Raw genomic sequence first — 26092 nt, 5'->3', positions numbered from 1 at the left:
ACCTAGTCTTATCAGCTCACCTTCTTCTGGCATTATTTTCAGATTTTCTCTTTTCCTCTCTTTGCCAAAGCTCTCTCCCTCTTCCAGTCCACTGTCCTCCTCCATCCTTTCCTCTTCCTCTTTCACTGCATGCTCTCATCCAAACCCTAAACCTCCCTCCGTGCACTGGCCAGAAGACATGGTCACCTTCCTCAATCCTTCTCCTCCTCCTCCTCCTTTGCCTGCAAAAAAAATGCGCCGCCACAGGCAGGTAATCCTTCTGAGTGTGTCTGTACATATGAATGTAATTATCACTGAAATGACTTATCTTTAACCTTCTGTTCCTCAGCATTTTCGCAGTCTAGAGGAAAGAAAACGGTACGGTAAAGAAGGCGGAGCTCATTTGAGTGACACTCTTCCACGCAAGAAAACCCAGCCCACTATTACCCCACAATTCACCTGTGCCACCCTGGGTCGCAACATATCCCCTAAAGTAAGAACACACTATTCATTCATTCATCTTCTTTTCGGCTTAGTCCCTTTATTAATCTGGGGTCGCCGCAGCAGAATGAACCGCCAAGAATAAACAAAAGCGGATGCCCTTCCAGCTGCAACCCATCACTGGGAAACAACTATACACTCTTATTCACACATACACTATGTACAATTTAGTTTACCCAATTCACCTATAGCGCATGTATTTGGACTTTTGGGGGAAACCGGAGCACCCGGAGAACACCCACGCCAACACGGGGAGAACATGCAAACTCCAAACAGAGCTGCCAATTGACCCAGCCAGGACTCGAACCAGTGACCTTCTTGCTGTGAGGCAACAGCCCTAAACACTGAGCCCCCATGCCACCCATACATAATACACTAATGATGATAATTTTGAACTGAATGGTTAAAAAAAATAATAGAAAAATTTAAAAGACAACATTTGAAAAAAAAAACATGAAAATTTTTTTACCGACCTCAAATTTTGAATGTTTGTGTACATATGTAGTAAAAACTCACTCTAACATTAGTCTCTCGTGTACAGTCTCATCCACCTTTAGCTCAAAGCTCCAGCTGTGGGAGTGTGTTAAACCGAGCCCTAGCCATTTCCCCTAAAGAGACACACATGGATACACACCGCCTGCACAAGGGTAAGGCTCTTCACCTCAAACACACAAACCATCTAAAAAAACACACTGTGTTATTATATAGCATTGCATCATGCACATCAAAAGTGGTGCTTTGTACATCAACGTCACCTAATCTTGGATCACTTTCTCTATCCTGCAGGCAAGTCTAAGAAAGGTACAGTAGTCTAGATGTGCCTGTTACATAATTTTCATTCAAATAATATCAGTCTTGGTTTGGTGAAGAATGTCTTCCTTTAGGGAACATTTATTGCCTTATTCATTGTCTGATGTCATCTCCTGTCTTGTCAGATCTCACTGAAATGGAGAAACCTCCAGCGTTTACTCCCTTTTATTCCCTATTTCTCTCTCTCTCTCATGCCTTTTATGGGTCTTAAATAACAAAGCTGATTCTTAAATGAAATAATCAGCTATTTTATACATATTACAGAGGAATGAAATCATTAATTTCATTCAATGATGTGGTGTTATTTTAGTAATTCTGCATGATGAGGTGTGCCTGCAGTCATTTGTTTTCATTTTCATTCTATTCCTAGACTCTAATTGTTATGTCACCCTGCTGTTTATGGTCTGTAGTGGGTGTTTATGGGTATTTTGACAGAAATGAGGCATGGCACCAATAAAATTCCTCACGGTTCTTCTGTGGAATTCACAAAGTTTATGTGCGGTCACATGAATGAATTTAGCAGGCACAAAAAGGTACAAAGACAATTGTCAACAGTTTAACAATATAAAACACAGGAGACATGTAAGTTTTTTTAAACCAAGCCTTTTTTGTTATAGTAATTTGGTAAAATATTCTCTTAATGCATAGATGTTTTTAATTAAAATTAATTTCACCTAAGAAAATTCACTGAAAAAGTATTAATTTAAATATGATTGTATAATGAAGGCCATCTAGTAAAAGCTGTGTGTGTAAACCTCACACCCCAAGCCTCAAAAGGTGCATTAGGGACTATTATTAGTGATTATTGAAGTGCTTCTGATCCTTTCAGAAATAAACAAACGTGAGAGTGAAACGCAAAAAAACAAAAACAAAGGAGAAGCCCGAAAAAAACATGATTTCACTGTATTCACTGGGAAATAGATAAAATAAATTCTTACACCAACCTAAAACACGAACAAACTGCCATGTTTAACTATTATATTATCATCACGCCCACCAAAAGGGTCCCCTTGGTACCCTTTAGGCAGTGGGAACGCCTAATAAAGGTGACCCGTACTAACCTGTATCCATACTGTACCAGTCAGTGGAAACGGGCCATTAGTGCACCTACCTCGCAAGACAGAAATGCTATGTTTATTCCTGAGTGTGGAAAGTATAACCACAAGGATCACGTTGGTGCCGTGACTCGGGTGGGAGTGAGGTTTAAGGAGGGTAATGCTCACCCCAAAATCAGTGTCAGATTTAGGCATGGGCAATATGAGTGATCTGCATTTTGCTAGGGGTGGCAACCCCTCCCTCCCGACCCCACAGGTTCCTCTTTTATCCATGACACCAACCCCCCCTTTGCTTTCGTCCGCAATACCACTAAACCCCCCCCCCTTCTCTCTTTTCTGCTCTTCGCTTCTGTCCTCAAAAGGATGGCATGAACACCGTGAGGGCGGCGCGACCGTCGTTTGCCTAGAGCACCACATTTAGGCTTGAGACGGTACTGCCCCAATATTTTCTCAATCCCAGTCCATCAAGCTCATATTTGATCACTTCAAACTGAAATCATGGGGGCATATCCTGTGAAGTCCACTTTTGGGGGGAGTGTATGGTCAAATTAGAACGAATGTTGAAAGAGGAACAGAAAATGTGCAGAGTGGTGGGGAATAAGGCTTGGGATTGAGAAACACATGTGTAACCTCAAGGCACACCGGAGACTTAGACAACAGGCTTCAGTCTTTTGCCTTGTTGCAAGGGCGTTTTTGGCAACAGCAGTTAAAATCCAGCTTTAGCTTCATCAAATACCCAGCATGCAACAACACCACTCATGATCACTCATGGTCTCATCAGTTGTTTGTGTAGTAACTCTTAGTAATTGTGAAATTATGGCTCTCTGAACCCTAAGAACAAGCAAATCAAGATCCATTGAAGTAAGTTTGCCCAACAAAGCCTTGATGTCCTCCAGTGGGAGGTGTTTATTGGAACTGGGTGGAAATGTTTAGAACTTATTTACTTGTTTTGTGGAGATAGTGAAAGAATGTTGGAAAGATAAAAGACAGGAAATTATTCCACTCTGTTTCTGTATCTTCGCAACTTTCAACTTCATGAGTTTTCATATTTTTTACTTGTTTCTCCTTTGAATAAGTTACTAAATAAATACATTAAAACTTTTTAAATATTTTTGAGTGTTATGACTTGGTTATTACATGAAAAACTAAACTGTTGTTAGGGTTTTGGACGGTGTATCTGAAGATCCCTTGGGTAGGATCATCAGAAAGGCGGGTCTCTGCTATTTCTTGAAGTCGTTGATGTTATCAAAGTTGTAGTGGATTCAAGTCTCATAGCCACTGAGCTAATTCTAGCCGTACTAGATGTTCTAGCTTCAAGTTAGGCTCTGAATCTCCAGAAGAAAGGATAGATCTACAACACAAATATATCTCTTCAGTGTGGACTTACAGCTCAAGAGGGAACTTGGGATACAATGTGTGAATTGGAGTAAGGATTTGTCTCAAATACACTACAATTCAAACGTTTGGGTTCAGTAAGATTAGGAGATAGATAACTTTTGATAACTATTTAAATACCTTCACTGTCACTTTTAATCAATTTAATACATCCTTGGTGACAAAATGTATTGAATTATAAAACAAATAAGAGAAAAGAAATCTAAACCCAAACATTTGAACAGTAGTGTATACCGTTGGGATATTATTGCACAGTGGCAGGTCTTAGCGAGCACAGTAAAGGGCCCCAGGGTGCCCTAGGCATTGACCGTCCAGAGGACATTGAGCTGTGTTGCAGAAATGGAGAATCGGCTCCTGGTATTGATGCTTCGCTCACAGGTAAAGCTGAGTTGGCATTGAAATCAGGAGAGAGAACTGATGTTAATGTTCTAATGTTATATAAATGTTTAGTATTGCTACATTTTTGTTTTTATTCAATGTTTGGTATGTTTTTTCAGGCCGCAGTCAGCAGCATGTCGGCGATGAACACCGAACTAGGTTGAGTGATCTTAGTGGCCGTGCATCCTCACAAACCAACGTTTATCTGGACTCAATTGGTTACCAGGACAATGGTCGTGCCTTTGATACACTGAGTGTGGATAGCTCAGACAGCATGGACACCAGCATCTCTGCATGCTCACCCGACAACATCTCCAGGTGAGTGGTTTCTGCCACCGATTATATCTTGGTATATTTAAGGGATAAAGATAAACCTTTTGGTGGTATCTGGGTAGGACATGTGCAATATTTATAATCTACAACTATTGCAATTGCTCTTTTAATGAAGTGTAATATAAAAATATAAGAGAATATTCATGTTCATAAATAACAATAGAAGTCTAGGGTTGATCCCACTTAGATTAGAGTGTACTGTGTGTTTCCAGACCTACAGACGGATCATATAAACTCGTGACACATACCATGTCTATGTAATGAAAAACATCCCCACAGAGCTTATTGTAGTTCAAGCCAAAAGTTCTGTCTGGGGAATAAAAATGAAATATGGAGAACAAAGGCAATGAGGAAAGAATAAAAAGATGGAGAAATCTAGGAACCATGTTTGAGCGCACTTGGCTTCTAGTCTCAAGTAGGTTACCATAAACCTCATGTCTGTTTGAGAACGATTACTCGAAGACCTTAGTGAAGAGACTTTGACAGATGAGACCACGTGAGGTCATTTCTCGAACGGTGTGTGTTTATGTTGTATGCAAATGCGTGTGTGTGTGCTGGAGGCAGTGGATTGGTGCTTGTGTAATTTGAGTGGTTTGCTTGAATAATGTGAGTTGTGAGGGGCCCAAGAAGGACCGTTGGTACCCCCTCCTCTCCTCCGGGGATGGATCCACTCAGGTTACAGCAGGAACAGTTAGAGGAAACAGATTTAGGGTTTTTTCCCCCTCAGTTTGAATGTAATCAGCCACAGAGCGCGGGTTTGGACTGTTCTTGGAACTTTGTGTGGTATGTTCTGCTTCTCTCTGCTGGCTCTTTGGGTTCTAAAGCAGGAATGACCTCTGTTGATCTTCGGCATCACTGGTAAGATATGATAAAGATGAAAGAACTGATTGATAGACATGTGAGGCATACATGTGTGCAAGAGAATGGAAACAAGGTGGCCAGATGTTACCGTTTGGCGATTAGATGGAACGACAAAGAAGAAAACTGGAAAAATGATTGATATTTGAATAGAGCTGGCTTGTAATGTAGTTTCGATGTTTTGTTTTTGTTTGTCTTCATTATAATTAATACTAATATTTAAATTTGTCTCTTTAAATGTGAAATTACTAGAAAAGATATCTAACAAAAGTCTCTGCAAGCCAAAATGTCTTATTTTGATACTGGAAGAATCGGAAAGCTTTCTCTGTCATGCATGTTAATGATTGACAGCTGTCCGTCATCTGATTCCAAAGCTAAAGGCTGCTTTGCACTCGAAGCAAACTTTTTTTTACATTTATCATGCACACCACACTACACAATCATTGAAATATTTACAATAATCTAAACCCCTGCACATGCAAAACCTGCTCTGTAATTGCTATTTAACTGACAGCTACAATGTCACAGTATGCACTTAGCGGAATTCTGATCGGTCTTCTGTGTATTATTTTACATATTGATTTGTGCCCACACAATATATAGTTTCAGCATCGATCGATATTGCAATAGTCACATCGCAGGATATGCAATGTTGAGCTGGGATTATAGTTGATTACAATCAGTGCAGAGTTTAATTATAATGGAGTAAACCTTTATCATCTGCATGCATTTTTTTAAGATAGTTGACTCAAAAATTTAACTTGACTCATTATTTTCTTTTTACCCTTCACTTGTTTCAAATGTTTATGAAATTCTTTTTTAATGTGGAACACAAAAATAAGATGTTTTTTATTATGAACGATTGAAACAAGTGAAGGTGGAGTAAATAATGGGTTAAATTTCATTTTAGGGTAAACTACCTCTTTAAGGCCTGTGATCGTGTGAAAATTTCAACATTTCTGAGATTAAAACATCCACCACCAATTATAATGCTTGTAATTTTAATAATGATTACATTATACAGTGCTCAGCATAAATGAGTACACCCCATTTTGAAAATGAATATTTTTATCCATTTCTCAGTGAATATAGGTCATATATTTTAGTGCATTTGAGCAAAACAGATTTATTAAACATAAACAGATATACATTATTTCTTAAAACAATATTTTAGTCGCCAAACATCCTTAGAAATAAAAGATTATACATTTAAATTCATGAGATAAATTCAATTCAATAAATTACAAACCAAAAAATGTCAACAAAATTTTATACATTTATTGTTTTTCTTGAATCTTGCTCTTTTAAAAATTTATTCATATTTTTTCCTAACATATCAATTTGGGTGTACTAATTTTAGACTGTTATCATGAGTTATTTTGTTAGATAAGCTCAAGATTTGACATCGGTACTAACTAATCTAATGTATATGCTTAAATTGTAAAGCTTCCTATAAAAATATTCATTTAAATGAGAGATTTGTGAGGGGTGTACTCGTATATGCTAAGCACTGTATACAATAAAGACTATGCAGTGTTGATTATTCAATACTGTTAGACTCTCCAGAAAACTATATTTCACGTTTATTTTTTCTATATTGTATTAATTTATGCTTATGAGGTATTTGTTTTATATTATTCCAGATTCACTCCCCTACAAAATCACCTTAATCCATCTAAAATGGAGAGTTCTTTCCAAATAAAGCTATATTTACATCACAATGTATACAGTATCACAGAAATAAAAATATCTCAATGTCAAATTTTTCCAATATCGTGCAGCCCTAATTGCTCTTTATTCTCAACATCTGAGTGAAGTGAGTATTGTCAAGCATGGTTTAACCCATAGTCGAAATTGGTCTTCTGCTTTTGACACATCCAATGCACATGCATAATATGAGTGAGGAGAATGGATTAACCTGCCTTACCATCTATAGAACTCCTAAACAAAATTAAGTGTTGATTCTCATATACAGCGAACAGAAAAATAATGTATCTTGATACCTATATCAACAGCACTTTTATGCAGTAATCTTAAATGTTGCCTTGGTAATTTGCGATTTTGCAAGCACTACCATTGTCTTCATGCAAATCTGTAGAAGAGCACATTTCTGGAGGGTATGTTTTGTTTTATGAAAGTTATTATTTTTGGAGTGTCCATAAATAAACATTGGAATGGCATATGGTTTGACCTGGATAGTGTTTCTCATATATTCTGAACAGGTGAAAGATTTAAGGACCATATTGAATGGCCAAGCAGAGAGGTGAAGGTTTTAGAGGGCAGTTTTACAGAGAGGAGTGGCTGGTCAGATCTTTTCCACGTGTTTATTTTGAAGTATGGAAAGCATCAGACGTCAAGACTGTGGCCCGCACTCCCTGGATTGCTAATGTGTTCCAGTGCTGACCAGCTTTATTGGTTCCTTCTGTGTTCTCGAGCATATTTACAGTACATAGAAGCCTGTGCTTATACGACATGCTTATATTTGCATGTATTTGCATTCTTCTTGGCGTAGGTCAAATATATAATGTCTTAGTGTCCACTTTTTGTAGCATTGCCGTAAGTAGTAAAATGTAATGCCTCATTTCTTATTTTTCGGCAGTGCCAGCACCTCCAACGTTTTGAAGATTGAGGAGATGGAGCGCCTCCTCCGGGAGGCTCAGGCTGAAAAGCATCGGCTCTTGGAGTACAGGGTAATGAAACGGCCACACAAACCTGCCACTTCCTGCTAACAGTTTTACAGTCCAGTTTTTCAGCACACCATAAAGCCAAATGAGCTCCATTTGGCCGCATTGATCTTTAACCGTGAGCTTGTTGGCCCTGTTTGAAGTTTCTCGGTCAGCCATGAACAACAAATTCAGCTTGAAATGCAGTAACGCTGTGGGAAATGAGCTGCTCTTCCTGTATCTGATGTTGTTCATGGGAGTTTGTGCTGGAACAGACAGTACTGTGCAGCTTTAGAAAGGAACTTGTTTCGGTACTAAACAGTCTCTTTTGTTTGTGTTTCAGGAGAGAGAGATGGAGAGTAAAAGCAGGGCCCTGGAAGAGGAAAGGAGGAGGAGAGAAGATCTGGAGAAACGATTGCAGGAAGAAACCACCAGGAGGCAGAAGCTGATTGAGAGAGAAGTGAAACTGCGTGAAAAACAGCGAGCACAGGTCCGTGCTGTGCAAAGTCATTGCTATTAGTGCTCATAGCCTAACTCCAAGCATTGAGTTGATCTTTATATTGCACACATGAGTGCTACCAAAAACCACAACCACGTATGAATATACTTGCAACTCCTAGCAAAGGACTAAAATACAAAGAATGCAATAACAGCCCGACAGATCACTATAGCATCTGCATGATAAAAAGCATTAACAAAAAACATTAGCAACCACATTAGTACACTCTATCAACTGCACAAAACACTAGCTGCGACCCAAATCGCGTACTTATGCACTATTCTACGCCATTTTGTAGTATAAATAGTGTAAGTAGTGTATTCAAACTGAAAACTCTAAAAATAATAAAGTGCACTTTAATTACCCGGATGATGCACTCATTCAGCCGGTAAAATGAAGAGTGGAATGATGGACACTTCACACACTTAACGACTGCACGTTTGCTCACGTAGCTGAAAGGGCGGAGCTATCGGGCGCACATGTTGGATAACTATTTATTTTGGATGGTGAAAGCAAAATTCTCCTATGAGAGTGATTATAGCAGCTCCCGATGGTGAATGCGGTTCTACCATTTATGGGTTCTACTCATGGCAAGTATTATTTGATTGTTTGGTCATTTATTTCACTGATTTGGCAACCGTCAAACATCATCTGGGAAACAGTTTGAATTTACGCTAAGTAAAAAAACATTAGTGTTTCATTTGTGACAACACCACATACATATACTATGCTGATGAGTGTGTAAGTGCATAAGTACATAGTGCGTGAGTGCATAGTGTATAGTGTGGCATTAGAGACGCAGCTACTGACAATGTTTACATGGAAATAAGTAATAAAATTATTTCCCTTAATCTGAATATGGGAATAATATGATTAGGGTGTTGACATGAGATGCTTTTTGAATGTTCCTTTCATGACGCTGTTTTACATGTTAGAGCACATAATTCGATTAAAGTCAATGCGTCACCACCTATCCACATTTCCTCCCATGTCATTTCGGGTGTTTCATTTTTTTGTCGACTTCACTTTCATTCAGGAACATTTCAGGTGTCTGTGGTCCTTAACTGACTCGATAGGTGCAGAGAATAGTGTCAAACAGCCAGGTGTAACAAAACATGGCGAAAAGTCCTACACAACGGTAATAGTTTAAGTGTTCATAAATTAATAAATAATAAGTGTTAATAAATTGAGTGTTATAATGCGACTAAAATCGGCATACACTCTTGACTTTATCTGATTTCTGTTTAGTTTGATTATGACCTTAATCAGATTAATCAAAAATCGCTGTTTACATGGTTGACTCTTAATCCGAGTAATGTCCTAATCGCATTAAAATCGAAATATTTGTGTTCATGTAAACATACTCATTGACACATTCACACAAAAATGTTGAACAGATTAAATAAGCAACTAGCAAAAAAACATACAACTGAACTTTATTAGTCCTTAGTAGGCCCACAAAGAATCTGCTCGCACAGAAATACGCAGATTTATAGCCCATCGTTCAGTCTATTTACTTACTTGTTTAAATGTGTACATTTATTTTTATTCAGTTTTTAAATTAATTAAAATTTTATTATTATGAAAGTGTTTATTTGATTTATTTACAATAGTTTGTAAAGTAGTATTTTCTTTCTTTTAGTTCATATTTTATAGGAGAGACTTGCTTTGTTTACCAAATAAGTGGATCTAGATGGATTTGCATTGTAAACATTAAATAAAAGTTAAAAAGCTATTATGTTTTATTTCATATAATAAGTTTTTAGATATGATACTTCCAAAATAATTCCACATAATTCCCCAATTTTACCAAATTCTCAGCAGAAATAGAAAAAATGTCAGCAGATTCTGTCTGGCCCTAGGTATTAGCTCCATTGAATATAACAGTTCGTCTTTTGATTTTATCGAGTTGTTAAACATTAACTAAGAAAGTAATGACACCAAAGATTGATAAATGCTTTGCAAGTAGTTTTCATTGTTCATTTAGTTTAACTTATGCTATCAAATGGAGCCTTATCAAAAAGTGTTAACCAACAATAGGCCTATAAAGAATAACAGTTCAATTGTGGCCTTTGCACAATGAAATGCGAAATTATCGTATGCGCTTTAAGTGTTTATATGTGAAAAATTCATCATGTAAACAAACCTTGCACACTGAGCCGATGCGTGTTAATTATCCATTGCTAAAAAACACGAAATATTTCGGAATCAGTTCAAGATGCTTTGTTCTTTTCTTTTCTACAAAGTAGAAAAAGAAAGAATAGGCTGCATATTGTGTTCATTACATAGAGAGAAAGGCGAGTTCAGCTTATTATCAAAGAACTTCGCTGGATTATCCCCAAATGCAAAGTTTCTTTTAGTAAATCAGTGGAATTTTGATACATTGCTCGTGATACTTCACACTTTCATGTACGTAAACAAATCCTGAACAGAGACTGGCCGTATCAGACATTATAATAGATGGCAGCCGTGTTGACGTGTCAAAGCAACAAACCCAAATCAATTTTTAATTCAGATTAATGAGAAAATGTTTGTTTTATAGCCTATTATGTCTTCAAGCACTTGGTGCTGTGATAAATATCTGAATATTCTTAAAAGACATTTTAAAAGAATAAATAATGAAGAATTATTCACTGTATTTTTAAGCACCCATCATAACAATTGATAATTTTGAGAGATGTAAACAAAAACAATGGTCCTAATGTATTTCCTGTTTAACTTTTTTAATTCCCGTAGCTTTCAAGAATCCAAAAAGGTCCAGATATTGATAAATAATGTTATGACAGCTGTTTTAACGTGAAGACATGGTTAAATTACCTCTTGTTACATTTATGAAATATTATGATAACAAGTAGGAAATGTTCAAGGGCCAGTGACATCACCACATTGAAATGGTCTATATCACGCATGTTCATTGTCACGATATATTGTACTGCTGAATATCATATCGTCTATTCAGAAACTTCAGGAACCACTCAGAACACCCTAGAAATGTACATCCCATTTTGAAAATGAATATTTGTATCCATTTCTCAGTGAATATATGTAATATATTTTGGTACATTTAAGCAAAACTGATTTATTAAACAGGTATATTTATTAAAATAATATTTTAGTCACCGAACATGTTTAGAAATAGAAGAAAATACATTTAATTTATTGTGAATTATTGGGAAAAAATATAACAAACTACAACCTTTGACAAAAGTGTACACATTTTTGTTTCTTTTGGATTTTGCTCTTTTTAAAATTTTTTATTTAATATTTTTCTCCAACATATAAATTTGTAAGTACTCATTTTGGACCGTTATCATGAGTTATTTTGTTAGATAAGCTCCTACTTTGGCTTTAGATCTGACTAATCTAATATATACACTACAGTATGCACGAATATAATATTGTAAAGCTTCCTTTAGAAAATACTAATTTAAGTGCGAGACTTGGGTGCGCTCATACATGTTAAGCACTGTAAATAGTTATACAAACTACAAAATTACAAATGGTAAAATGTTTTATTCACTGTCGCTTACAGTCTCGTCCCCTGACACGCTACCTGCCCGTAAGAAAGGACGACTTTGACCTTCGTGCCCACATCGACTCTGCCGGCCACAACACAGAGACCTGTTACCATATCTCCATCACAGAGAAAACCTGCAGGGGCTTCCTCATTAAGATGGGCGGCAAAATCAAAACCTGGAAGAAGCGCTGGTTTGTCTTCGATCGGAACCGCAGGACCCTGAGCTACTATGCAGGTCAGAAGATTATTCATATATGAAGTCGGTTGAAATTGGTTACATCCTGTCAGTATTGACTTTTGTACTTTTGTTTTGTATGTGCGTGCGTGCGTGCGTGCGTGCGTGCGTGTGTGTGTAAATGTGTTTGTGTGGTTTCAGATAAACATGAAGCCAAACTGAAAGGAGTGATTTATTTTCAGGCCATAGAGGAAGTGTATTATGATCACTTAAAGAGCGCACACAAGGTAATTTTTCATCTGCAGCTATTAATTATTAATGTAATAAGCTTTATATTTATGCAACTATTTAGATTTGATTGTAGATTTATTTAATATATTAAATCTTTATTATTCTTTATTTTAATATGTAATCCTAATCATTTTAATTAAACAAAGCTTTAGATTTTTGATATTTATTTACACTTTTATACATATAATTATTAAGATTTACCAAATTAAGCATTTAAAATGATTAATAACCATGAACACAGTCTGTTATTTTATTTTAATCTATAATAAGGTGAATATGCAGTCATGCTTTCTGGCTTTTAAAATAAAACGTAGCAATTTTTATTTATTAATGATCCATTTTCTATGTTCATGTACTGCCATCTTGAGGCCAAAACCTAATCTTCCATCCCTCTTTTTTTTTTCTTTTTTCTTTTTTCTTTTATTCAAAAAAGAAGAAATGTACAATATAAATCAGGAAGTAATCTGTAGTAGACTGGAATACAAGAATATACTATTACAAAGTGATAAGAACAATAAGTAAAAATAAAAATTAATAGAAAGAAAAAAAGAAAACAAAATAAAGAAAGGGGAAGTACAAAATTAAATTAAATTAATAATATAGAAAGCATTTATTACTAACATAATGGAAGCATGATATTTTCTTAAGTTTCTATTAACTTGCAGACTTTTTTGTTGTTAGATAGACATATAGCTTTAAGCAAAGAATCAATTTCAATAAAAAAAAAATGGGCAAACGAGGGAGAGAATTTATGAAATTTTTGTTTGTGAATAAAGAATTTTGCATATAATAAAAAAAGTTATATAAATATTCTTCATAATCTTCCATCCCTCTTTCAGAGTCCAAACCCTTCTCTGACATTCAGTGTGAAGACTCACGATCGTGTTTACTACATGGTGGCTCCTTCTCCAGAAGCTATGAGAATATGGATGGACGTTATCGTAACAGGAGCCGAGGGATACACTCAGTTCATGATTTAGACATTATCTAATGGAGGAATAATAAGTGTGGTGTGTGAGTTTAAACACCGGACTTGATCTGCACTTTTCATTATTGATTTCCCTGAACGCTGAACTGATTGTGTTCATTTTCCCCCCTGAGTATCTAGATTCACAGTATTGAAGCTTTTCTCTTCGCTGCCTTCGTATTTTTTAATTATTTTTATGCAACTTTTTAGCGGCCCACATGACTGAACTATAATATTTGTGTGTATGTCTTGGTATTTTGTCTGTGTTTGTGTGAAGAGGTGTTAAATGATTTTTAGTGCCAATGTGCCACGTTGTGTGTGGTCTGTTTGTTACCTTGTGTACAGGGCCTCAGGGACACACACACATTATGATATAAACAGCTGTCAGCTGTTCAGCCAAAGACGAAACACTCAGACACACACTGACGACTACACGCTGTAGAGTTGATGTATAGATACATGTTTTGTGTTTGTAACATTGCCTTTGGTTTTGTATTATGTTGATATGCCTGTATACCCGACATTCATATTAATCAAAGGTGCTAACAGACCCAGATTACCAGTTTAAAGCTATTACAGCACTACAGTTATTCGATATGAAACTCTCAAACTTTCCAAAACACTTAATGCTGCTTGGCATTCAGGTATTATGCAGATTTTTAAGGATAAAATGTCTTGTTTTCGAATAATGCACACATAGAAACTAGGTTTTTAAGTATGTTTCATGGTATTTTATTATTTTATCATAATGCATATGTAACATTTGCATTTTTATAGACTTTATTCGTTGCTTCTGGGCAATTTTTAGGGTATTGATGTATTTTTTTTAAAGAAACAGCAATGCCACACGCAAGATATCAGAAATTATTATACATAGAAACTAGATTTATAACACTAACTGTATTTTTATGGACAGTATTTAATGCTTTCAACCCATCTTCAGTTGGTTTGGAGAGACAGCAGTGCCACAAATGTAGAAACTAGGTTTTTAGTGTGTTTTATAACACCTCTGATCATTTAATCAGTGCTTATGTAACATTTACATTTTTATGGATTTTCTATAATAATCCACAAACAAGACGTCACCGGAAAACCAAAAAAAAGTGTTTTTTTTTCTGATCTCTAGAATTAAGCATAAAGTTAAGCCGGTGCTTACATCACATTAATTCAGTAAAGTCGGAGTTGTTTTATTAGTAAGATTTCAATCAGGCAGTATTGAAAAGATTTCACTGCCAACAGCAGGGGGCGACAGCCATCCAACACATTCACACGTGCTCAACATGTTAGCCATTAAAGCTCGCGTCTGTGAATTAGCCAGTTGTGTTTTGAATATTGTTAATATTCCTTTGAGATTCATATTTATACTTTTGTTTACTGTGCATGCACCTTTTTTTGCATACTGCAAAATAAAGCAGATGTATAATGTTTCTAGTCTCTGTACTTGACATCCCAGCTAAACCTTTATGTCCTAAATATGTGGTCATCTATCTAGATGTCTAACCTCGCTCCCGCAGGCAAACAAGACTTGCTGGACAGAAATCAAATTAGGGATTTGAGCAATAACAGCTTAGTCTTGAGGTCTGATTACTCACTCTGAAAGACGACAGATAAACAGACATTCTGTAATTTGAATATTTACATGTGCATTATCATTTAAACATCCTCCAAGCAGGCTTGTGCGTGAGTGTTGAGCCCTGCAGGCCTGCTCTAATTTTTTCATGTTTTGCCTTGTGAGGATGTCTGACATCATCCGTGCCGTGATTAATGCCCTATATTTGGTTTTCTTTTGTGGGAATACCGTCCTTCACTTGTCCTTCTTTTTCAGAGAATACTGTGTGTGCTGGATTCTCCCACGAGGAGTTGCAATCTCGAGCCAAGCAATCATTTGTCAGTTTCCTCTAAGTGCTTTTCTATAAAGGTGTTTGGGCCACAGCGTTCCCTATAAAACATCCTGTTTCCATCCAAGTCCTTTGTGTAACCATCATCTCGCTCTTTCATTTCCCCCTGATTTCTCCCTCCTGCAGTTTTGTCAGTTTCTTTATAGTGCTTCCTGCATTGAGATGCATATGCACCTCATGGCATGATAACATTAAAGGGATATAGTTCATCTACAAAAAGACAATTTACCATTAATTTACTCGCCCTCAGGGCAGCAGAAATGTGAGTGAAACTTTAAACTTCTGTAGAACATTACAGAACATTAGAACATTTGTTGTTGCTGAAACTGTGGTAAAAGTCAGTGGCTGCTGGCACTTCGAGAGTGAAAGTAACATGTACAGGTAAAACAAAAACCAAACAATCAGTCCCCCGTTTCACGAAATTAGGAATATGTACAACATTTGACCTCGAACAGTGCAGAGACATCACAGTATGAACTTCGAGTTTCCTAATACATAAAAATTGTAACAATATTTTGACTCAAAGTTCTGGTATCCGTTTACTTGCATATTCTGAATCACCAAAACCACAATTTCAGCATGATGTGCTTAGAAATGTGTATTTTTATTTGACGTATAACTAGGCTTGTCACAATAATCAATATATCAACTTAACGTGCAATACTTGGAGATGACCTCAATATTTTTTCAGGTTGCACTATATATTTACAAATTCACCAGTAACTCTGTGAATTGCCATTTTACTGTGACTTTTACAATCTACCTCACCGGTGTCAAAAGTTTCAAATTGGATATTTGCCTAATAGGGCATTTAGTAATATACATAATAGGACATTTACCTTATTAACGTCAAATTATAGAATATAAAAAACCTTAAGAATGTTAAGTATTTTAAAGTATTCATGGCTATTTGCATTATTATATTATAATGAAATAAAGATTAATTGATTTCATGCTGTTATACACATAAGCATTAAATAATCCGTGGCTTAAAATGATCTCAAAATGTCAATATGTTGCTTATTGCAACAATTTTCGTTTCAATTCAATTCAATTCAGCTTTATTTGTATAGCGCTTTTGCAATGTAGATTGTGTCAAAGCAACTTCACATAAATGATCATAGTAACTGGAACAGTGTGGTTCAGGTTTTAGTGTTTAAGTTCAGTTCAGTTCAGTTTAGCTCAGTTCAGTGTGATTTAATCATTACTGAGAGTTCAAACACTGAAGAGCCAATTCATCGATGCGTAGCTCTACCAATCCTGAACCATGCGAGGCAGTGGCGACAGCGGAGAGGGAAAAAAAACTTCACCTGATGGGAGTGAAGAAAAAAAACCTTGAGGGAACCAGACTCAGTTGGGCACGAGCATTTTATTATATCACGACCATTTTCAATATATCGCACAACAAAAATTCCATATCATGACTAAGTCTACGTGTGATGTAATTTCGACTAAAAGATGTGGACGAAGGGGTGGGGGGGGGGGGGGGGTAGAGTAGCTCCTCCCCTTTTAAAAAAAAGCACAGATACTAGAGCATTTGATTGGTCAGAAGAATTGAGTAGTTACATTTTGTGAAACATGCCTGTCAGCATCGGCGTCATCCGAAGGCTGCGCCGGACCAGAAGAATATAAACAAAGACTACAGAAAACACAAGACATGTCACTTGTCTTGTATCTTTTTAAATAGGAAAAAATGTAACGACCCAATGGGGAATAAGATTCTGCCTAATAGTACAGGAGCCAATCATCCATCGATATATGGTGAATAAAGCCCGCCTTCTAGTACAGAAGTCAATCATCGATCGATGTAGACTGACGATACGGCGGGGGGGAAGGGGGGAGGACCAGATGTTTGTTTCTGCAGATTTTGTAGAACGATTTCGCAGATGATTCCTAATATGAAATTTAAGCTTGGCAAGCAATTTTGGAGATTTTGATGTTTCCCCATTCAAACAGAATGGGTTGTTGTTAGATCGGATATGGTTGTGGCTGGAAGTTAACGAGAATTATTTATAGTATTTATTAAATTTCCCATTTATTGTATTTTATTAACGTCTACCCCCACCCCAAACATCACCAGTTATGTAAAAACAGTGGTTGTACCGAGTATTTTTTATGCTATCTATTAAATTACGAAATAAATTTTATTTTTTTACAGCCTACCCTCACCGCAACCCTAAACCCAACCGTCACAGTATTGTAAAAATATTGTTATACAGTGTCATTAAAAAAATGCTGCTATATTAATGTGCATATCGCACTTAAAGCCGGTCGCGTATCCAATCTAGACTTTACCAACAGAATGCCCAACATACTGCCAGAGAGGTGTTTCAAATATGGCCGCAGAGTGTAATGACTTGCCTTAAAAGACTTTGTTTTAAATCAGCCAAGTGTGTTGGAGCAGGGTTGAAATCAAACTGTGCAGGGATGCAGCCCTCATGGAACTGACTGTGATACCCCTGATTTAGGTGGAAGTGCCAAACTGCAAAGTTTGGATGTTTATATCTTCTAAACGTGAATTTTGGAGCACACTAGTTTATAGATATATTGTTAAAACATTTGAACAACAGTGTATCGGTCATGTGTGGAATCACCTTTAAAATAGTTTTCATGGTTTAAACTTCTTTCAGCTGGAAACAAAAAAAAAACTTTCAAGAGTAATCAAGCAGGCATCTAACATTACTGGATACCCACAGACTCAACTTGTAGATTTATACAATTCTACTGTAAAGAGCAAAGTAGTTTCTATTGTTTCTGATCCTTCTCATCCATTAAGTTGTTTTTTCTGGGTTCTTCCATCAGACTGTCGTTTTAGAACAGCACTGGCAAGAAAAATAACATATAGTAACTTTTTCGCTCCTACTGCGATTAATATTTTAAACAAGGACAAACAGGAATTTGTGTTTTAAGTCTGATATTTATTATTAAGTGCTATAGTGTCAACATAGGCTCATTCTGAAAACAGTGCTCTATATACGTTTTTGGAGATGCCGAATTATGTAGCCAGAACTATGTATGTCTGCATTTCATTTTTAAAATGAATGCTACGGGGTGGTATGATGCTGTTCCCTTTCGCACTTACCAGCTGATCGTCTACTTCCGTATGGATGGCTTTCCCACTGTTACCAGTTTGTCCAGTTATCTCGGCATGTACATCGATGGACTTGAGATGCAGAGAGCAGTTGACCAGGACAACGAGGTTTGAGTCTGGTGAAGAATGGTACCAGAAATCAGGGAAGAAGCCAAAAAATAAAATAAACAAGTAAATAACAGTGAGAATGTGGGAAAATATGAAAATGTGGTAAAAATCAGGCTTTTCTTTTTCTGGACTGCTTTAGAAAATTATTGGTTGGGTTTAGGGAATTCAGTGGGTGGGTCAATCAATACAATTGGTTGGGTTTAAGGAAGGAGGAGGGTAAGTCAGTCGATTGGTCAGTCAGTCATTCAATCAATCAGTCAGTCGACAGCGGCCTATAGTGGATATTCACAGGCGCGAATGGCACTCACAAGAAAAATTTAAGATCACAGCGGCCTCTAGTCGATTCGTAAAAACAAAAACTGCAAAAAAAGGTAGCTCCTGGAACGTATTTTCAGTCTCTAGAAATGTATATAGAGGTACATTTTCAGAATGACCCTGGGTTGTATATTGTGGTCCTGGTGTTTTGTGCATTTCTTGTATTGTTTATATATGATAATATGGATAATAAAGTTATTGGAATTGGAAGTCTAACATACTGATCTAAAAAACTTTGCAGGGACTTTAACTAAAATCTTTTTAAAATGTTCCACTGAAGAACTATCTTGGAATTTAAATTACCAGGAAATTTTCAATTTGGGTGAATGATTAATTTGATATATTGAATGTATCCTCATATTAGTTGGGAGAAGGAGGAACTGGACCTCATCTTGTCAAGTACTGTCCCATCTATTAAAAGGATAATTGATGCTGGAGAGATTCTGACTCAAAAGCACTTATGCAGTGACACTCGTCCTTAGGGAATACACATAATAACAAGTCATTTTCTTTAGGGCTTGATCCAGAGGGAGTTCGCTTTCCACATGAATTTAGACCCCAATCTGCATAGCATTAGGCCCAAAGTAAAGCTCTCCATAGACATAAAAATGATGTAATTAAATGTTAAAATAGGACTGCTCTTCAAACCATTTTAAGTTTAAGTTAGCAGCTAGTTAGCTGAATCATAAAAGGTGAATAGCACACAATAAAAGGTTCTTAAATCACCACTAAGAATAAGAAGCTGTAGATTACAGGTACTAATAATGTTTTAAATAATGATCACTTTCTTAGCCGAACGATCCCAATATATCATTAGGAGCTACTGGTATTACTTTTGTTTCACCTGTATATGTGTTTTTTTTTAAATACTAGTAGCCACTGACTTGTATTACATGATTCACCAAGAGCCCCAGTTTCAGCTAAAATCTGCTCTAATATTGTATGGAAGCAGAAAGAAAAAAATCAACAGCATCTTTTATGGTCTGAGCGGGATTTCAGACACAGCTAGGAACATACACTAAGGGGCATTTACATGACGTTGTTTGTAAAACTGCAGTGCAGTTTTTAAATACATTTTTTAAATAAATTTTTTTAAATACTTTTTAAATACATTTTGGTCATAAATATACAAGAAAATGGCATTTTAGTGCTATAAAATCCATTTTAAAACCTGTTTCAGGGTGCAGGTTTCTGTTTTTAGTATATCTGTGTCATGTGGATATACTCTAAGTGAGCAAAGAATACTCATTTGCATGCTTATTTGAATATGTTTTAGCCTTAGGATGTATACAGACAAGATCATGAGCTCTGAGTAACATCAGTGCTGAGCTTCTGACTTTCACGTAGATCATAAATATTTAATCTGGCTTTTTTTAGGTAATGAACCTTTTACAGTCCATGGTAATGACAGAAGGCAAATTACGCTTTAGCTGGTGAAAGTACAGGTTAGAGACTTGCGCTTGGTAATCACTTAATGTCAGAGGCTTCACAGCTGCTCTTTTGTGCTCTTTGCTCCAAACAAATCATGTAGACTAACTTCAGGGAGTTTATCTGTAAGTGAACTTGACCTCAAGCTTTTGTGCGCGAGGCAGACGTTTTTGGGGGGAGGGTCTACAATTAGTGTGTAGAAAGAGTGCAATTTAGCCCCACCTTCATTTTTTTTTGTGTATTCATGGTGGTCCACATACATTGCGGGGGGCCCAGCTGGTATCCAGCTGCAGTGTCAGATAAGCGCTTCCCTGTCCTGTCCTGTCCGGGACCATGATTGTGTTTGATTGCTGTCTGCTGAGTGGCTTTTTTCTGTAGAGATAGTGATTAAGCACAAATGACAACAGTATGTCTGTTTAGACATATGCATGCATAAATTACTTTCCAACAAACACACAACGTTGTCTCAACGTAGCGACCTTCCTACAACGCTGTACCAACCTTGTAAAAAGATTAAGGATCTACTTTGTTGCTGAAGGTTGTCACAATAATGTCATAATGTTGCCATTTAAATGGGCATTGCTTTAGGTTGTGCTTAGGCTGCATGGACGAGCACTGTACAACATTTACTCGTCAGTAAATCAGTTTAAATTTCACATTTTGGCATCTCATTCAACGATAGGAGACGCAAGTATTGCTTTATTTCTTTTTGCTAAATGAGATATCAGTGGTCATTTGTGTGGTCCTGTTGTGTTAAGCTCTGATCTTTTTTGACGTGTGGCTGCTGTGGATCCATATCTGAATTGGATTCTCTGTTGGATTTCTTTCTTTCTTTGACTGCATTCTCCATACCAACAACTACACCTGGTCTTCGGCTGCGCTACCCGATTTGTTATTCTTCAGAGCTTTGATGCCAAGTGTCTGCGTTTTAATTTGCTTTCTTGTTTACTTTTCTTGTTAGTTTACTTTACATTCTTAACTGACTTTTTAATTTAACCTACGCTTTAAGTTTAATTATTTAATTATTAATATAATCTAAACATTATTTTATACTGTTTGCTTATAATTAGATGTGTACTGCATGTATTTAATGTTGTGAAATATATAATAAAAAAGATTGATTATATACATTTGTGGGGCATTTTTACACTTCAAAGTTTGCACATGAAGTTGTTGTATTAAAAGAAAAAATGAATGAATTTAATATTAAGCAGTACTGGAAAGGTATTACTGCTTATCCTGTATTCAGGCAGTATTGTTAAACTGCCAGGAAACAAACATTAATACATGTAGTAAGAACGTCGTCTCACAGTTGCTGATTGTTACGACAACGTTGCTACAGCCTTCTCACATCTTTCATTTCTACGTTGTAACAATAGCGGCGATGTTGCCTTTAAAAAATGCAAGGTTGCACAGGCATTGCTACAACATCTAAGTATAAAATTTAGTATAAAAAAGGTATAAAATTTAGATTTTGTTTTTATGATATGATTTTTATTTGGCGACTGTTCACATGATTTTTAAATATCCATTACACACTGCTGCTAAACTAAACAGGCATTTATACTGTTGTCCTTTCATTTCATAATACATTTGGTTTGTTTGTCATCAAACGCTCATGTGTCTAAACGTCTAGCATTACATCCTAAACCGTCGTTTCTACATCTAAAACGTCTAGGCCTTTATCAACAAAGTTAATACATTGAGATAAATAACGTGCGTGAATTACCTGGCTTTGCTGTGTTCGACTCTGTTCCGCGGCATAACGTTTTTAAGTTACACAAGTTTTGTTAAAGCTTTCCAAATTTCACATACCTTAAGTAAACTTTTCATATATGAACCATTTACTCAGCACGTTTTGAGCGGAGATTGGATTTGGACTTTTTCTGAACAGCTCTGATTGGCTATTGCGTTCAAGAAATCAACAAAAAGACTATGATTGGGTATATTGCTCCAGTCACAAAAACGCTGTAATTAGCATAAGTTAGCATTTTCCTAACACTATTTTTTTTTCTTTTTGTTTTCTCTGGGGATTTTTTTTAACTAAACTTTATTTTGTTTTTAGCAAACAGGGTTAATAACAATGATAATAACAGAATTCCTCAACTTGGTTCAATTTATATAGCATGGTTAAGAACAATATAAAACAAAACAAAAAAGCACAAATTATATAGGTGAAGTCAGAATTATTAGCCCCCCCTTATATATTTCTCAAATGATGTTTAACAGAGCAAGGGAATTTTCACTGTATGTCTGATAATATTTTTTCTTCTGGAGAAAGTCTTATTTGTTTTATTTCGGCTAGAATAAAAGCAGTTATTAATCTTTTAAACACCATTTTAAGGTCAAAATTATGAGCCCCTATAAGCTTTCTTTTCAACAGTCTACAGAACAAACCATTTTATACAATAACTTGCCTATACACTATCCTGCCTGGTTAATTAACCTGGTTAAGCCTTTAAATGTCACTTTAAGCTGTATAGAAGTGTCTTGAAAAATATCTAGTCAAATATTATTTACTGTCACTATGGCAAAGATAAAATAAATAAGTTATTAGAAATGAATTATTAAAACTATTATGTGTTGAAAAAATATTCTCTTCGTTACACAGAAAGTGGGGAAAACATACAAGCATATAAATATATGATTATATATGTATACTGAAACCTGTAAGTATAAGTATAAAAGAGAAAAACTATTTACATAATGTCAGAGAAGTACTGAAAAATCTAATAAAAATCTATTCTAATAAAAATTATTGTAGAACAGATTAAATACAAAACAAAAAAGGTTTGTTGTTACCTGTAACAAAAGAAATCTTAATTGTTTCTTCTACATCATTATATTAAAAAACTTAGGTTTTAATAATATAGATCAAGTGATCATGTATATTTTTCCAATAAAAATGATTGAAATTCTGTCAAGACAGTGGATTGCTGTAGTTAAACAATGTCTGTAAAATAGGTATATTAAAACAAAACTGTAAGTCATGGAATATTCTTAGTACTTTCTCATTATAAATATTCTTTAAGGTATTAATGCCTGTATCTGACCAGTGACCAGAGAGAATAAGTGAATACTCATAGCAGGTAATAATTATTCTATATTGGAGACTGCATACAGAACTTGAATGGCTGATAAATTGTACCACCAAGCCTCATGTAGATATTGCATACGCTATTTTCTCTGGGTTTGAAATAACTAAAATTATGTCTCTGTGTCTCAAAGGGTTCGTTATATGCAGGTAACTAGGCAAACTTGGTATTCAACATACAAACACATTTGTATCATTCATTCATTCATTTTCTTTTCGGCTTAGTCCATCTATAAATCCCAGGTTGCTACTTATCCAGCACATTTTTACGCAGCGGATGCCCTTCCAGCTGCAACCCATCTGTGGGAAACATCCACACACACTCATTCACACACACACACACGCATACACTACAGACAATTTAGCCTACCCAATTCACCTGATCCGAATGTCTTTGGACTGTGGGGGAAACCGAAGCACCCATAGGAAATCCACACGAATGCAGGGAGAACATGCAAACTCAACAAAGAAACACCAACTGACCCAGAACCTGTGACCCAGCGACCTTCTTGCTGTGAGGCGACAGCACTACATACTGCGCGGCTACGCCACTGTGTCGCCACACTTGTATCATGAAAATGCAAATATTGTAATGTGTTTATACTCACGATGCGTTAAAACAAATCTGATTTATTTCCTCATATGAAAGTGTCCCTGATGACAATTAAAAACATCAGGCACATAGTGATTTTTTCCTGCCTGCAGAAAATGAAAAACAATTGTTACAAATGCAGGAAAAGTAATGTTTTGTCCACAGCTGTAAGTACATTAGATTTATGTATGCCATACAACTTTTGTTTCTCGAGCTCATGTGACCTTGAGACTCCACGTCAGTGTCAGTGAAAGGAAATACATTGCTAACCAATTGTGAGTGAATTACTGTGCCACGGTTCATTTATATTCATTGAACCGTGACAGGGATCCTTCAGCGACACCACCGAGGGTTCTTTTGTCAAAGGACCATCACATTAATGCCCGCGATGGTGCCTGTAAAGTGACGGTTCAGCACAATCAGGTTAGAGATGAATCGTTTGCCCTTTCATTATTTCCATGGCCTTTCACTCTCTTTGTCCAGAATGAGGGATGTAACAACATTAAGTTGACAAAACAGATGAGGCTAATTGATAGCATATTGATCAGATGGATATTTGTTTTTGCATTTACCCACCTCAGGAGGCTTTTCTCCTCAACTTCAAGCTTGCAGCTATTGCTTTTGAAGCAAGGTGGTAAACCGGTAACGTAATGACACACATTTTGCCTAGTTGGTGCATTAAAAGTAAATTTGCTTTTAACTGAAACCCAGGCTCATTTCGAAAATCATACCTTCATATACATTTCTGGAGAGCGACATATACGTACCAGGAGCTACTTTTTTTCAGTTTTTGTTTTCGCAAATCCACTAGACACCACTGTGTACTCTTTTTGAGATCTCAAATTTCTCTCGTGAGTGCCATTCGCAGATGCTGTTCTTCAGTAAACCAACCAGAGGTCGCTGTTGACTGAATGACTGACCAACCAACCCTCCTTCCCTAACCCAACCACTAGTGTTTTCATAAGCACCAATTGACCCACTCACCTCCTTCCATAAACCCAACTGGTTTTAAAAAGCCATCAAGAAAAAGAAAACCCCTCGCCTCATTTTTACCATGTGTTTCAGATTTTACCACATTTTCACCCTTATTTACTGGTTTATTTTATTTTTTGGTTTTAGTCTTACCCGCTTTCTAAGAACCGTTCCTTACCATACCCGAACACTGTCATTGTGGTTAACTCCTTTCTGCGTCTCAAGTCTGCTGAAGTACACCTGGACAAACTGGTAACAGCGGGAAGGCAGTCAGCCGGTTAAGCACAAAAAGGAACGGCATACCGTCCCTAAACGACATTTTGTTTATTACAACATTTCAAGATACCCCACAATTGCTTATCATCATTTGCTTTAATACAGCAGTACACCAAAAAGTACATTTGTGTCATTTTAGCTGATGTCCCACTTTTGCTGACTCGCACCACCACAGACAAGCTATTATTCACAACACTTTTCACTTGCAAACTCTCTGAAAAATGTCACTTTGCTCCTCTTGTTTCAGAGATGGAAGCCCTTGTTTCTGTGCCTCAGAAAGAATTAATTATAGATGGAAAGTTTGTGGTGTGGATCTATTATTGATGCTGATGGAACCTTGGGAAGAAGCAACGGCTGTAAGTAAGGAAATGACATCATCTGTTGAGTTGCGAATGTCAGTGTTGCAGAGCAGCCAAAATTACATGTAAGCTATAAATGTAGGTATTATATTTGCATTTTATCCTACTTCATGACCATGCTATATGTATGTTTTATAATGGAAATACAGCATACAAAATCTGTGATATCATTATCAAATGACCTACCTGCATCATTTCCCATGGCCTCTTGCATGGTGGCCGAAAGAGCTAAAACACATTGCAAATTAAGAAAATGCTTGCATATAGAAAAACAAATTGAAAAACATCATCAATTTGACAAAACAAATTTTGTATGCACAGACCCCAATAAAAATGTGTAGGTGACCCCAAAAAGTGACTAACCAGGCTGCTTCCTGTTTAGAGTCAGCAGTGTTCTTGTAGATTTGAGAAGTGTTTTGTTTACTTCAAGATCCTGGTCGTACAGTTCTTTATTGTGTGTATGTGTGTGTGTGTGTGTGTGTGTGTGTGTATGTATATATACACACACAGTTAAAGTCAGAATTCTTAGCCCTTTTTT

General features: G+C 36.3%; 1 protein-coding gene and 1 long non-coding RNA gene across 29 annotated transcripts in view; one reads left to right on the top strand and one right to left on the bottom strand.

Moving 5' to 3' along the window:
* The window catches only part of phldb2b (pleckstrin homology-like domain, family B, member 2b), a 74388-nt gene extending 59540 nt beyond the window's left edge, over positions 1–14848 (top strand). For 12 of the 24 annotated variants that reach the window (XM_087309612.1, XM_087309608.1, XM_087309604.1 and 9 more), the window contains 9 exons: positions 329–472; positions 1022–1127; positions 1267–1281; positions 4238–4436; positions 7909–7999; positions 8316–8462; positions 12004–12223; positions 12365–12450; positions 13294–14848. In XM_087309612.1, coding sequence (XP_087165738.1) covers positions 329–472; positions 1022–1127; positions 1267–1281; positions 4238–4436; positions 7909–7999; positions 8316–8462; positions 12004–12223; positions 12365–12450; positions 13294–13434 — 1149 coding nt within the window. In that variant the 3' untranslated portion in view covers positions 13435–14848. The remainder of the gene's footprint in view (positions 1–328; positions 473–1021; positions 1128–1266; positions 1282–4237; positions 4437–7908; positions 8000–8315; positions 8463–12003; positions 12224–12364; positions 12451–13293) is intronic. The other 12 variants (XM_087309613.1, XM_087309609.1, XM_087309606.1 and 9 more) reach the window with 1 other exon arrangement.
* Positions 1–22228, bottom strand: part of LOC147831065 (uncharacterized) — a 52494-nt gene extending 30266 nt beyond the window's left edge. For 2 of the 5 annotated variants that reach the window (XR_015525067.1, XR_015525070.1), the window contains exons 1-4: positions 21991–22176; positions 20484–20633; positions 18402–18526; positions 21–221 (exon numbers count right to left, since the gene is read on the bottom strand). This is a non-coding gene — a long non-coding RNA (uncharacterized LOC147831065). Of the gene's footprint in view, positions 1–20; positions 222–16375; positions 18142–18401; positions 18527–20483; positions 20634–21990 lie in introns of those variants that run through there. The other 3 variants (XR_015525069.1, XR_015525071.1, XR_015525068.1) reach the window with 3 other exon arrangements.
* Between the last annotated feature and the right edge of the window lie 3864 nt (positions 22229–26092).

The sequence above is a fragment of the Danio rerio genome, chromosome 24, assembly GCF_052040795.2.
Source record: "Danio rerio strain M-AB ecotype USA chromosome 24, GRCz13ab, whole genome shotgun sequence".
Classification (NCBI taxonomy): Eukaryota; Metazoa; Chordata; class Actinopteri; order Cypriniformes; family Danionidae; genus Danio; species Danio rerio.
The sequence above is the reverse complement of the archived record's forward strand: the minus strand, read 5'-3'. Positions and strand labels throughout refer to the sequence as shown.